The sequence below is a fragment of the Phaethon aethereus genome, assembly GCF_964289735.1.
Source record: "Phaethon aethereus genome assembly, chromosome: 2".
Classification (NCBI taxonomy): Eukaryota; Metazoa; Chordata; class Aves; order Phaethontiformes; family Phaethontidae; genus Phaethon; species Phaethon aethereus.
The window spans coordinates 10,954,553-10,967,417 of NC_138582.1; the positions used below are offsets into that span (position 1 = coordinate 10,954,553).

Sequence of the window (12,865 nt, forward strand, 5' to 3'; positions counted from 1 at the left end):
ATGTGTGGTAATCCTAACACAAAAGACATCTCATTTTAAATCCCTTTCAGTTAGTTTTTGTTTAGTAAAGTAGACGTTCGGAACAGAAGCAAAGTTTCTTTACAGCACATCACTCCATTTTTCCTTTACTTTTAAGAAAGGGTGGAATAAATTCTCACCCCCCTTCCCTTCTTCCTCAGATGCAGCAGTCAGGTTACTTGGCTCTAAAGTGAGCACTTACTGTAAGATACTCTTAAGAAATCCTAGTACGTAGGAGACTTCCTAGGGACCAGAGAGGAGTGTGCTGCAACTCACAGCCCAGTGTTGAGTGAAACAGATTTTTGGAATTAAGGAGCTGACTGGGGAGGTGCAGTAGGAGAGTTACAAGCGTTTTTATTTCTGTGTTCTTAGTAATTTTCAGTTGCTAAGTAGTCTAGTTTCTATCTTAAAAACCTGGAGAGACTGAATTTAAGGCTTTATTTGTGTGGGAAGCTTACTGTAAAGACAAGGTCAATGCGTATAGAATCGTAGAATCTTTGCGTTGGAAGGGACCTTTGAAGGTCATCTAGTCCAACCCCCTGCAACGAGCAGGGACATCTTCAACTCGATCAGGTTGCTCAGAGCCCCGTCCAACCTGACCTCGAATGCTCCCGGGGATGGGGCATCTACCATCTCTCTGGGCAACCTGTACCAAGGTTTCACCTTCCTCACTGTGAAAAATGTCTTCCTTACGTCCAGTCTAATCTACCCTCTTTCAGTTTAAAACCATGACCCCTTGTCCTATTGCTACAAGCCCTGCTGAGAAGTCTGTCCCCATCTTTCTTAGAAGCCCCCTGGAAGGCTGCAGTAAGGTCTTCCCAGAGCCTTCTCTTCTCCAGGCTGAACAACTCTCTCAGCCTGTCCTCACAGCAGAGGTGTTCCATCCCTCTGATCTTTTCTGTGGCCTCCTCTGGACCCGCTCCAGCAGATCCATGTCTTTCCTGTGCTGAGGGTTCCAGAGCTGGATGCAGGACTCCAGGTGCAGCCTCACCAGAGCAGAGTAGAGGGGCAGAATCACCTCCCTTGACCTGCTTTTGATGCAGCCCAGGATGTGGTTGGCCTTCTGGGCTGCGAGCGTGCATACATACCTCAAAGCTCTGGTATATACCATGTCTTGGTGCTTTATGTTGTTGATTGTGCTTGAAGCAGAATCCTACTGTAATATTTAGCCTGAATTTCACAGCAAATTTGATTATTTTTTTTCTTTGGAAAATTTCTTCAGAAATTGGTGATAGATGCCCACATTAGGATGAGGCTTTGATCACTAAACTTTTTTGTTTGGAGGTACACCAATAAAGTTGTTGATTTTAATTAACTAGATCTGGTTATGTAAATTTTCTCATTTGAGTAGCTTTATTTTTAACTATTTCTTTATACTCTGTCCAAGTTGTTTTCCTATTCAGTATATTTACTTTCAACAGAAGTATGTAGAGCTTTTTGGAACTGACATGGGTTAGTACAGGCTTGTCTCTCAACTTGAAATTTCTCTGTAGGTATAATTTTTAATTACTAGTTCCTCAAACAGTTGCACTGCACTTCCCCCCTCCCCCCATTAGTGTATCAGTTATTCTTAATCTAAGCATACTTTTTTCCTCTTTTTCTTTTTTTTCCTAATTTAAGGCAATACAGCATCCCAATGATGAGAAGCTGCAAGAGAAGGCATGGGGTGCAGTTGTTCCACTAGTAGGCAAGCTAAAGAAATTCTATGAATTTTCTCAAAGACTAGGTAAGTGGAATGGTATTAACTTGGGCGGGGTGTGTGTGTGTGTCTTAATTAGTACATTTGTCATATTCGGATGTGACCACATCTAGGTCAAACCCTTGTTAGTAGGGTTCATGCTGCGCAGGTTCTTCCCATACACTGGGTTGGGTCTGATTTATATCTGCACACTACCTTCTTGCATGTGAAAGCAAACTTGCTTCAGTGAGGTACCTGAGAGGAGAGAGAGGATGGGAGCATAGTTGTCATCTTCTTCCTCTACCCCTTTAGGAACTCTGGAAAGCACTAACCAGCAGATTGTTTTGAATATTAGTAGACTAATTTTCAGGAATTAATTCTGTTAATGTTTCTGATACCAAGAGTAATTAAAAGTGACTGTATTATTCTCCCTCAAACACCAGAAATAATTTGGTGTATGAAAACGCCTGATCTTGGTTCATGCAGATGCAATACTTAAGATGGCAATTCATCCCTCTGTCAACATCAGCCAAGTTGGTTTTATATCTAAGCTGGTAAAACCTTAGACTTGATTTGTTTTTTAACAAACTATCTGCTGTTACCTTACTTCTTAGACCGAGTTTTTAGCATAGCTCATGAAGAAAAGGTATTTGTCATTCAAAAAATGGAAGCTTTTTGCAGGAAAGTTCTCCTTTGTTAAAGAGGTGAGGTATTTTTCTCAAGAAAATGATCAGGAAGTTGGATTACAAGTTTATCGTAAAAACAGATAAAATATGACTTCTGCTGATAGGTATGCACCTCTTGAATTCTGTGTTACCTTCAAGACTACAGTCTGCTAATACACATTATTGAAATATGGTTCACACCAATATTGCAGACAGCTTGAATAAAACTTTTCAGTAAGTTTTTTCATGGCTGTCAGTACTGATTAGACCTAGTCTTTACAGCAGTTTGTAAGTAAATATGGTAACAGCGGCAGATAGAAGCAATTAATCAGGCACTTTATTATCAATTACCGTGTACTTTGGCAGATGGATATTTTAAGTCTGGCATGCAAAATATCACTCAATAGAGATACAAGAAGCAGGTGCAGTTATATATTGCAAGATATTCTCCTCTTATTTAAGAGGCAGGATTGCGAGGTCTGTTGGGAGCCCTGACAAGCACTCCATATTCACCAACGCAACACCTGGAGCGAGAGCAGGCTCTTGCTAAGCAGTTTGCAGAGATTCTTCACTTTACACTCCGTTTTGATGAGCTCAAGGTAAGAACTTGGTGTAATTTTGTAAGCATAAAGGCTAGCAAAAAGGGTACAAGTCTATTTACTGTAGCAGTCTGGGTTGTGTTCTGCTCTAAAATAGAGCATGCAGTAGATACTCAAATATCTACTGTGCTCAGCTTGTTCACATGACCTGGAGTTAGATTAAACTGGAAAGCAGATGAAATAATGTATTAGCTTTAGGCACTTGTTATATTTCAGTTGATATTAATCATGTTTCTTCATCTGATTTTGGCATATTTCTTGGGATAATGCTGCTGCTGCTTCTAGTATGTGCACATCCATAGTCCAGCTATTTTCTTCCTAATGAGCAAAGAACTAAGCTGAAATTACATTAATTTACTTTGGAGTCAAACTAGCAAAGCCACTTTTTTCAACCTCCTAATCTCAAACTCTTATTTAGGTGACTTCTCCCTTGTTCCTGTTAGATTTTTTTCTGAAAAATCTGAGAATTTCTACATACCGTTTCTCAACATGTCCATGGCTTTTTGCTTCAGAAGGCTGAATATTTTCTTGTTCTCAGTATTATATTTTATGAAAACTTGTTATATTTTTTCTTGAGCTTGTCAAAACTTTTTTGCTTCCATATCTGTGTAGATGACAAATCCTGCTATACAGAACGACTTCAGCTACTATAGAAGAACTCTGAGCCGTATGAGGATTAACAATGTTCCAGTAGGTAACCCGTAGATGAAATGAAATGTAATCTTACACTACCACCAACTTTTTTTCATGTACAGAACTAACGTTCTTTTTTCTTTCTGTTTTATAGGCAGAGGGAGAAAATGAAGTAAATAACGAGTTGGCAAACAGAATGTCTTTATTTTATGCTGAAGCAACGCCGATGTTGAAAACCTTAAGTGATGCTACAACGAAGTTTGTGTCAGAGGTAAGAATATAAATTCATGGCTTGGATAGTGTACTTCAAAGCACTGCAGGGCCAGACATAATTTGAGAACACAAAACTCTTCTACTAGGCTTAATCTGGAGTGTAGAAATCAAACTTTTGTTTTTTTCATCGTCAAAGAACAGAAAGTATCTTTCTCGGATGCCTTAGATGTTCGAATAAGTTCAGATAGCCACCTTGTGGATGCATCGCAAAAAGTTAATGGATAGTATTACCACACTTTGTAATGAAGTGATAGCTTTCCTCAAGGAGGGAGGTGGGAGAAGCAAGTGTGTTGCCTGCATTTTGGTGGTGGTTTAGAGCAGAAACTTCAGAAAATTGAAACAGCTTGATTCTCTGTGCTTGAAATAGGGAAGGGAATTGAAATTGTAGCTTCCTTTTCTCCTTCCCAAGTCACTTTTGTTTTTGCTGTGTGAAGTCAAGTATACTTACGCTATTGCAGAAGAGGGGAGGAACCTGAACTGGAAAATTATTCCAACATTTTGACACATCCCTATTTATCCTTAGCTACCTAAATAAATATTAGGGATAAAATCCAGTCACTACAAGCATTATGCTTGACATCTGATAATTGTGATGACTTTTGTCTTACATGCAAAGAATGCACACTATTTCTTAATAATTGTACATTACATGTTTAATACAAAGATACATTTGTCTTTTAATATTTTTCCTAAGTTCTGCTTTACGCTTGAAATGCCTTGAGAAAAATGGCCTCTTATTTTACATTTGAGATCTTTGTCGGCAACAGTTTTAACTCTTACTACTGCAGCAGCTGCATGTATTTGGCTATAGAAATTTCTGACTTTGAAGAGCAGATTAGATGATTCCTTTAAAACTGCCCAAAAGTCAGTAGCGTCAATGGTGTATTTCTTTAACTAGAAACAAGCAAGCAAAACGCATATGGTAGACTTTTTCTGTAATCTATATTGTAACATTTTTATAAACCAGGGTGAAGCTACCCAACTTACCATAGTTGTGTTGATATTTTAAATTCCTCCACATTGCCATGCCAGCAGATCACTGATTTGGTTTTGGGTTTGTAGTACAATATTTCACAATAATTGAATTGGAAACTGTTTATCTTCTTCTGCAGAATAAAAATTTACCGATAGAGAATACTACAGATTGCTTAAGCACCATGGCTAGTGTGTGCAGGGTCATGCTGGAAACCCCGTGAGTATAAACAGTGCATGGATGTACTGTGTATGAATCATCTCTCTAAGACTTGACTTGTGATGCGTAAGGTGAAAGAAATAGAATTGGGGTAATTAGGAGCTATGGTGTTTTCTTTTTACAAACTTAGTTTCACGTCAAGGTAAACAACTAATTTGTATCATTTTGCTAGCCATGCCAATCATGCAGTCTACTTTTCTGAACATATTAATATTTAAAATTAGAATGGCTATGAAAGCTAGACAACCTCTTGGCACTCTTTATAAATGGTTTTCTCATGTATAATTAAGGAAACTACACTATTTGAGCATGAGTGCCTAGGGCATCCTGAAAGAAGGGTTATGGGCGATGGGTTGAGTGGTACCTCCTTGCAGGTTGGCTTGGCTGATGGCTGTAACAGAATTACAGTGCTCCTGTCTGGGGAATTCTGAGGTGACTTTTAGGTGTGAAGGCAGTCTGTTGCCTACAGTAAATTTGAGAGGCACTGGGACTATGAACAAAAAGTCAAACGGAACTTTGTTTTTTTAAATCTGTTTCTTCTGGGATCTAAATAGTTTCCCATTGGTAAAATTACTCAAGCATGAGGTATAACTTATTTAAATAAGTTTCTGTCCAAATACCGCAATACACTTGCTGTGGAGCACATTAAGAGCTCCAAACATTTATATTCTTACCCTGCTTAGGAATGGTCTGTCCCATTCAATAAAGTAGGTAAGCACTGTTCATGAAGTTTGCTTTTTCTTTTTTCCCTTTTTTTTTTCCTGAGTCAGAAGTTTGTGTTGCGTCTCTTATTAGGGGGTGGAGGGGAAAAGGGTAGGAAACATTGAAAGCAAAGTTAGTATGTATTGGTTTAATATATTAATTTCTTTTCTGGGGGGAGGTAAAAACAACCACCCCTGGCCACACCACCCCCCACCCCCCAAAAAAACCCACCAAACCTGAAATGCTGTATCAGCAGGATGCTATTTTAGATTTGAGAATCTTTGTTACTCTCCAGATAACTCATTCTAAACAGTGATCTGACTTGTAGGCAGGTTATTGAAAAAAGAAAGGAAAACTCAAAAGCTTGTGGGGTTGGTGGGTTTTTGGATTTTTGTTTGGTATGGGTTTTTTGTGTGTTTTTTTTTCCTATGTGGATTTATAGTAGGATTTTTCTCCTTTATCTTATTTTGGCCATTACTAGTATGTGTTTGTTTGGATAATAATATGTGTTTTCAAATTACAGTGAATATAGAAGCAGGTTTACAAATGAGGAAACAGTATCATTCTGTCTGAGGGTAATGGTGGGTGTCATCATACTCTATGACCACGTGCATCCGGTGGGTGCTTTTGCCAAAACTTCAAAAATTGATGTAAGTTTATTGCTACTGAATAATTTTTTGAGTATTTAAATTGTGCATAGGCTCATTTTCTGTTCTCCAGGTTCTAGTAGTGGATGTACGCTTTGGATTGATGCTAAATGGGTAGTGGTGGCTGTTAGCAAACTGTATACATAAGCAGTGAGAAATGCAGACTAGGCCTTCAGACGCATATATGGTCATTTGTTAGTCCATGAAAAATCTAGTTTGATGGAATTCATGTAGTGTCTTGAAATACTTCTGAACAGTGGTTGTGTTGAAAGATCCAAATCAGAATGACTGGAAATAACAACGGCATCTAGTTTGTTCCTCACTAGCTGGTAAAAAGCTAGGGTCATCATCCACCAGTCTTCAAGTCTTCACATTTCTGCTGTTGTTTGATAGTAAGTCTATGGAATACATGCTGTTGCTGTATGCTGCTTTGTGGCTATTTCAAATGGTCTGTTACCATAGAATAGTTTGGGTTGGAAGGGACCTTTAAGGGTCATCTAATCCAACCCCCCTGCAGGGAGTAGGGACATCTTCAACTAGATCAGGGTGCTCAGAGCCCCATTCAACCTGACCTTGGATGTTTCCAGGGATGGGGCATCTACCACCTCTCTGGGCAACCTGTGCCACTATTTCATTACCATCATTTGTCAAAAGTTCTTTCCTGATACCTAATCCAAATCTACCCTCTTTAGTTTAAAACCATGACCCCTTGTCCTGTTGCAACAGGCCCTGCTAAAAGTCTGTCCGCATCTTTCTTAGAAGCCCCCTTGAAGTGCTGCAAGGCTGCAAGAAGGTCTCCCTGGAGCCTTTTCTTCTCTAGGCGTAACAACCACAACACTCTCAGCCTGTCCTCATAGGAGAGGTGTTCCATCCCCCGGATCATTCTCGTGGCCTCCTCTGGTCCCGCTCCAACAGGTCCATGTCTTTCCTGTGCTGAGGGCTCCAGAGCTGGATGCAGAACTCCAGGTGGGGTCTCACCAGAGCAGAGCAGAGGAGCAGAATCACCTCCCTTGACCTGCTGGCCACACTGCTTTGGATGCAGACCAGGATGTGGTTGGCCTTCTGGGCTGTGAGCGCACATTGCTCACTTTGCTAGTCTCCAGGGACTTCACCTGACTGCCAGGACTTCTCAAATATCATGGAGAATGTCTTGGCAACTACATGAGCCAGTTCACACAGGACTCCGGGATGCATCTCATCAGGTCCCATAAAGACTGGGGGGGTGCATGTTCAGGTTCCTCAGGTGGTCTTGAACCTGATCTTCTCTTACAGTGAGAGGGACTTGGCTCCTCCTGTCCCCATCTTGCAGTGCATCCCCTCGAGAGGTGTGGGAAGAGACACTGCCAGTGAAGTCTGAGGCAGAGTAGCGTCCTATAACCGACTATTATCCCACTGTATTAGCTGCAGAGTTTGTCATTATTTCGCTGGCTGAATGTGATCATTCTTAATGGATTTATCATACACAAAGATTTTTGTTTACAGTTCCTTTTTTTAAGGTTGATAAAGCAGAGCTTCACATCAAAGTTGCATTGTCTAAAGATAATGCAGGTTACCAAGTAGCTACGCCATTCTGCCATTTCACTAGCTACTGAAAGCTTAATTCCTTTGTAATACCAAAAAAAAGACTTTACACTGCTGCAATTTTTAAATACTTATGTTTTTCTCTCTGACAAGCTGAATACAATTCTGTAAACTTAGAAGGTATTAGCATGAAAACAACTCTATCTTTTTTTAACTCCTAGATGAAAGGATGCATCAAAGTTCTTAAAGACCAGCCTCCTAACAGTGTAGAAGGCCTCCTAAATGCTCTCAGGTACTCTTATTCTTTTATTTAAAATATTTTAATGTGAATTTTCATAAATTATCTGGGGCATTTCATACAGGCTATTCAATCAATGTTACAGCTAAAAGGTGAATGTGGTTATTGCAGGCTTCTCTCTCAATGTGCCTTGAGACAGGGATGCATGAAGAAGCTACTGTGTTCTGAAAGCTGGGTTTTAAACTTGCAGTTTTTCATTCTAAGATCACTTTCTGCACACTTCAACTGCGTGCAGGTTAAGAATGAGTCTGTAGAGGTAAGCGTGACAGAGTACACATTGTACCTGAAGTTAAAACTGATGACAAAATATAATGCGTACTCAAAGCTAACTAGAAGTTAACTGTGATGACATCTGCTGACTGAACTACCAAGCAAGCAGGTGAGCAGCTGCAGCTTGCACGCTGTGGCTTGTGCCAGCTCACCAAAGAAATGGCTGGATTAGTTTGCATTGGCCATATCCTCAGCTGTGTGTGGCATGGCTTATTGATTTTATTTATTATTAGTAAACTATAAGAGTAATTTCATGTGATTTTTATGTTTCACAGATAGCTTCAGACATGTAAGGCAGATGGTTTTTTGGTATGTAACTAGAAATTGTTCCTTTTTCACAAACTACTTAAAGGGAGGTACTTAAGGCAAGAGTCTCGATTGTTTTTGCTGTAGAATAGATGAGACCAGAAGTTGCCACAATAAGTGGAGAGGTAAAGAAAAATAAATTATTCTGCATAGAAACCTAAAACCTGCTAATCCGGGTCATAAAGCTGCATCTGTAGTCAGTAATATGTTCTTCGTGTGGGTGTCCAGCATCAGAGGACGGGCAAGAAGTGCCAAAATGTGATCGGTAGATGAAGCCTTCATTCTTGCCCTTACTTGAAGTATCCTGTTACTTTGGTAACAGTAACTGTAACTGGGTATTGTTATCCATGCACTCACTTTGAAATGTGGAAGCTTTAGTTTGTCTTGCCTGAAAGTGTGCAGTGGTACTTTGGTTTTTTTAGCTGTAATGAAACCGCTTTAAGTTCATTTGCTGTCTGGTTTTTGGGTTTTTTTTGTGTTATGATGTGGTAAGAAGTAATAATGTGATATTACAAGTGGTTTCACTTGCAAAGTTTTTTCAGATTATTAGCTAAAGAAAAAAATTAAATATGGGCTTAATTTGAGACTTTATGTGAGTATTTCCATGCCTAAATCATTTTGTTATTCATATCTGAACCTTCTGTACGCGATCAAGTCTTTGAGGTGGTGATCAGTAGAAACACAAGCTTCCAGAAGGGAAATGCTATATTAGCATTTATTTTCTAACTAATTTATTGTGTTTGCAGCTGCAAATGAACACTGATCTTTGCTGGTCCCCCATTTTTCCCCATCATTGTCGACGCTGTTAGTAAAGTACATGGAACGCGTAGTTCAAGTTCTCTCTCCCTTGTACATTATTTTGTGGTTAGTAGTGTAAATGCAGTCTGTGCTGTCATACTCACCTTTCACCTCACCAAGCCATTTATTTCGTGCATACATACTTTAACCGTCCTGGTTTCATACATTTGATTACTCATTTGGGTAGGATATTTAAATCTTTTTTTTAAATCACATTTGGAATTGTTAGGAAGAGGTGCAGAGCTGAGCTGTTACGTGTGTGCGTGGTGAAAGCAGATTCAAGAGGATGTCATGAGAAATTAAGTCCAAATCGAAGTCTTTGATTCTGGAGGAGTGTGAGAAGTTGTCATGTTTTCTCGAGAGAGAGATAATGTGTCTTAAAGGCAAATGGAAGGTGGTACGGATTTTGGAGGGAGATCAGCTGTTTATAATTTGAATTTCATATAAGTATTGTAATCATGTTCAGCTTTTTCACATGAGAAGAATACCAAGTGCAATAACTTTTCAGGATTTTAGAAAACCTCTTGTTTGTGGAAAATATAAATTACCAAAATGTGCTGAAATCTGTATTGATACTAATTTCCAAAACAAAGTCATTGTATGTTCTTCAGGTGATCAACTCAAATATCACTGCGGTTGTGGAAAGCGAAAGTGCTAATAGAACAAGTTTAATTTAAATCACAGAATAAGTTTTTACTTGCTTTCAGATTACAGTTGGGGAAGGAAGATCAGGGAAATTAATAGTACAAAGAAGCCATCATTGAGGATGTACAGTACTTTCTTTTAAAACAAGAGATGACTGAGTGATTTAAAAATGTGCTAATGTTCTAGGGAATTTTGAAGAGGGGCGATAAACACGTGCATATACTCTTTAGTTTTAGTAGCACATTTACCTAACAGGAAATTAAGCTGAAAAACGATTAAATCCATTCTCACTGAGTGATCTTAGAAAAGTTTGGTGACTGAAAGTTTTGAAGAAAACTTTCTGAAGCTGTATTTTAGTTGAAGATGTTGCCTATGGATGGAGACCTCCAAGTTAGTCTTTATTGATAATTACCTGTCACAACTGGTAACGTGAGTTTACTGGGAAATGGCCTGTGAGCACAAAAGCCAACATGCAGCTGAGGCTTATTTTTAACTCCCCTTGGTGCAAGGCTGTGGGGTTATAGTTCTGACTGATAACAGCATTTTCAGGTCAGAATGTCTGACTTGTGTACTTGGTAACACAAGTGGAGTGGGTGATGGGCAGTGGCTGAGGGTTTTACTCTGATACAGTCCGGTTGAGCCATAAACAAAGAAATCTTGTATTTGTCAAGCAAACATAAAATAGCATTTATGCGTTTCTCAACTGGATTTTTATTTCTGTGTTTAGGTACACAACAAAGCATTTGAATGATGAGACTACCTCCAAGCAAATTAAATCCATGTTGCAATAACAATTACCTGGAATTCGCACCTGCTGTAGACAGACAGTATTCTGCAATGACTGAGATGCACAGATTTTTTTTTTAGTGATTGCAACTACTATCTTGTTCATTCTTGCTTTTTATTTTCTCTTTTCCTGTTTACCCCCTTTTTTTAATCACTTCCTTGTTCTTAAGTAAGCTCAGACTTCTTTTCTGTGCCAAATCAATGAAAATTATCAATTCTGGAAAGTATTTCTACTTTTCAGAATAGCCATCCTAAGTGGCAGCTAATTATGCGTTGCATTTGGATTTCTCTGTACTGGGGAAAGATTTGTGACTTGAACTAAATATTTTTAAACTTGTGGTTTTTTCTTTTTTTGAAAAACTAATATTTAATATTGCTTCTTCTGCATGGCAAGACTGCCTACTTCTGCTATTTAAAAACCCCTTGATGACTTCATTTTCTATTGCAGCTTATTTTCATGTGCAACCATGAGGAAACTAAAAGCAGATTTGTTTAAATTAACTGTGTTTGTACAAAATGGTACCCAACACAAAGGTTTTTTTAAATGAGTAAAAACTGTTTTGTTTAAAAGTTACGTTTGCGTTTTGACTCATTTTTGTAAGGATGTATGTTGTATGTTTAACCTTTAATAACTAACGTTAAACTGTGGTGTGTGCGTAGCAAAATTACGTATGCATGTTCATGTCAAATGATTGGCTGTGGATAAGATAATAAAATCAGCTTTCATTTTTCTAAGTGTGGTTTGATTTACCAGTATTTTGAGTGAGATGTCCTCGTGCTCTTTGGATTTTTACAAAAAAATAAATTTATAAATTTTATATAGTGAAAACTCTGCTGTTTCATTACCAGTAACCACTAGTCTAATCGGCTGATGGAAACCTACCATGTTTCAGGGTTCTTGCTCTCCACTCTGTGCTGCTTCCCTGTCCCCAGAAATACTACTCGTACAGGGTTTGGGGGGAAGGATTTTGTGCAGTCCATATAGATCCTGGTGGCATGTTGACGTCTCGCTACAGTTGTCAGAAACGACGTTCCAGATCAGGCTGACAGTTGGGCTCTTCCCGTACCGACGGTGGGGCGATTAACTCCCCTCTCTCTATATACCAGTGTGCACTCTTGTGGATCTAGATATTTTGAGCTGTGTGTAAAATCTAAATAATCTTAGCGTGGTGAATAAATGTTTCCTGTTTGGCTTAACAAGTGTTAAGCTTTGATAGGCCAGTGAGGAAAATCTTTTTGGGAGGGAAAGAATTGAAGGGGAAAACAAGAACTGAGAATTACTAGAAAGCACGTCTCTGGGAAGTGGGCGAACATTAGTGCACCTCATGTGTGTGGTGCTGTTATGATTATGCCTAAAATGAGTTGTCAACATTCTGGAAAGGAGATTTGAAACCTGCAGGCGAGTGTGAACACACTCGGCTTTAGTTGCTGGACAAATAATATTTTGTAACTTTGATGGCACACTAGCTCCAAAGGTAACATACCAGTGTGACCATGCTGGATTTCTTGAGCACACCCTTCTCCTGCACAGTCAGGAAAGAGTCTCCTTTTTTTCTGTTTTTCTGGTTTTTTCTTCTTTTTCATTTTTTTTTCTTTTTCAGTTTTTCTCTTCTTTTTCGGTTTTTGGGTGGGGTGTTTTTTTTTTTTGGTTGGTTGTTGTTGTTGCTTTTGGAAAGAGATCAGCAAAGTTTTAAATCATGACACTTGAGGAAGAGAAGGCGTAAGTGTGTGTTGCTGGTACCTGTACATCTGTCTCTGTTAAGCAGGATAATACATTTTTTCCTTTACTGTTAAGAATGCTTAGCAGTGATTCTTGCTCCAGAGAAAGCAAACC

General features: G+C 38.9%; 1 protein-coding gene across 1 annotated transcript in view; it reads left to right on the forward strand.

Annotated features, from left to right (window-relative positions):
• The window catches only part of CYRIB (CYFIP related Rac1 interactor B), a gene marked incomplete at its 5' end in the record, with an annotated part of 84,399 nt that extends 72,561 nt beyond the window's left edge, over window positions 1-11,838 (forward strand). Inside the window, 8 exon segments of the mRNA XM_082014814.1 lie at window positions 1,639-1,744; window positions 2,824-2,960; window positions 3,573-3,650; window positions 3,748-3,864; window positions 4,979-5,058; window positions 6,284-6,410; window positions 8,150-8,220; window positions 10,973-11,838. Coding sequence (XP_081870940.1) covers window positions 1,639-1,744; window positions 2,824-2,960; window positions 3,573-3,650; window positions 3,748-3,864; window positions 4,979-5,058; window positions 6,284-6,410; window positions 8,150-8,220; window positions 10,973-11,036 — 780 coding nt within the window. The 3' untranslated portion in view covers window positions 11,037-11,838.
• Between the last annotated feature and the right edge of the window lie 1,027 nt (window positions 11,839-12,865).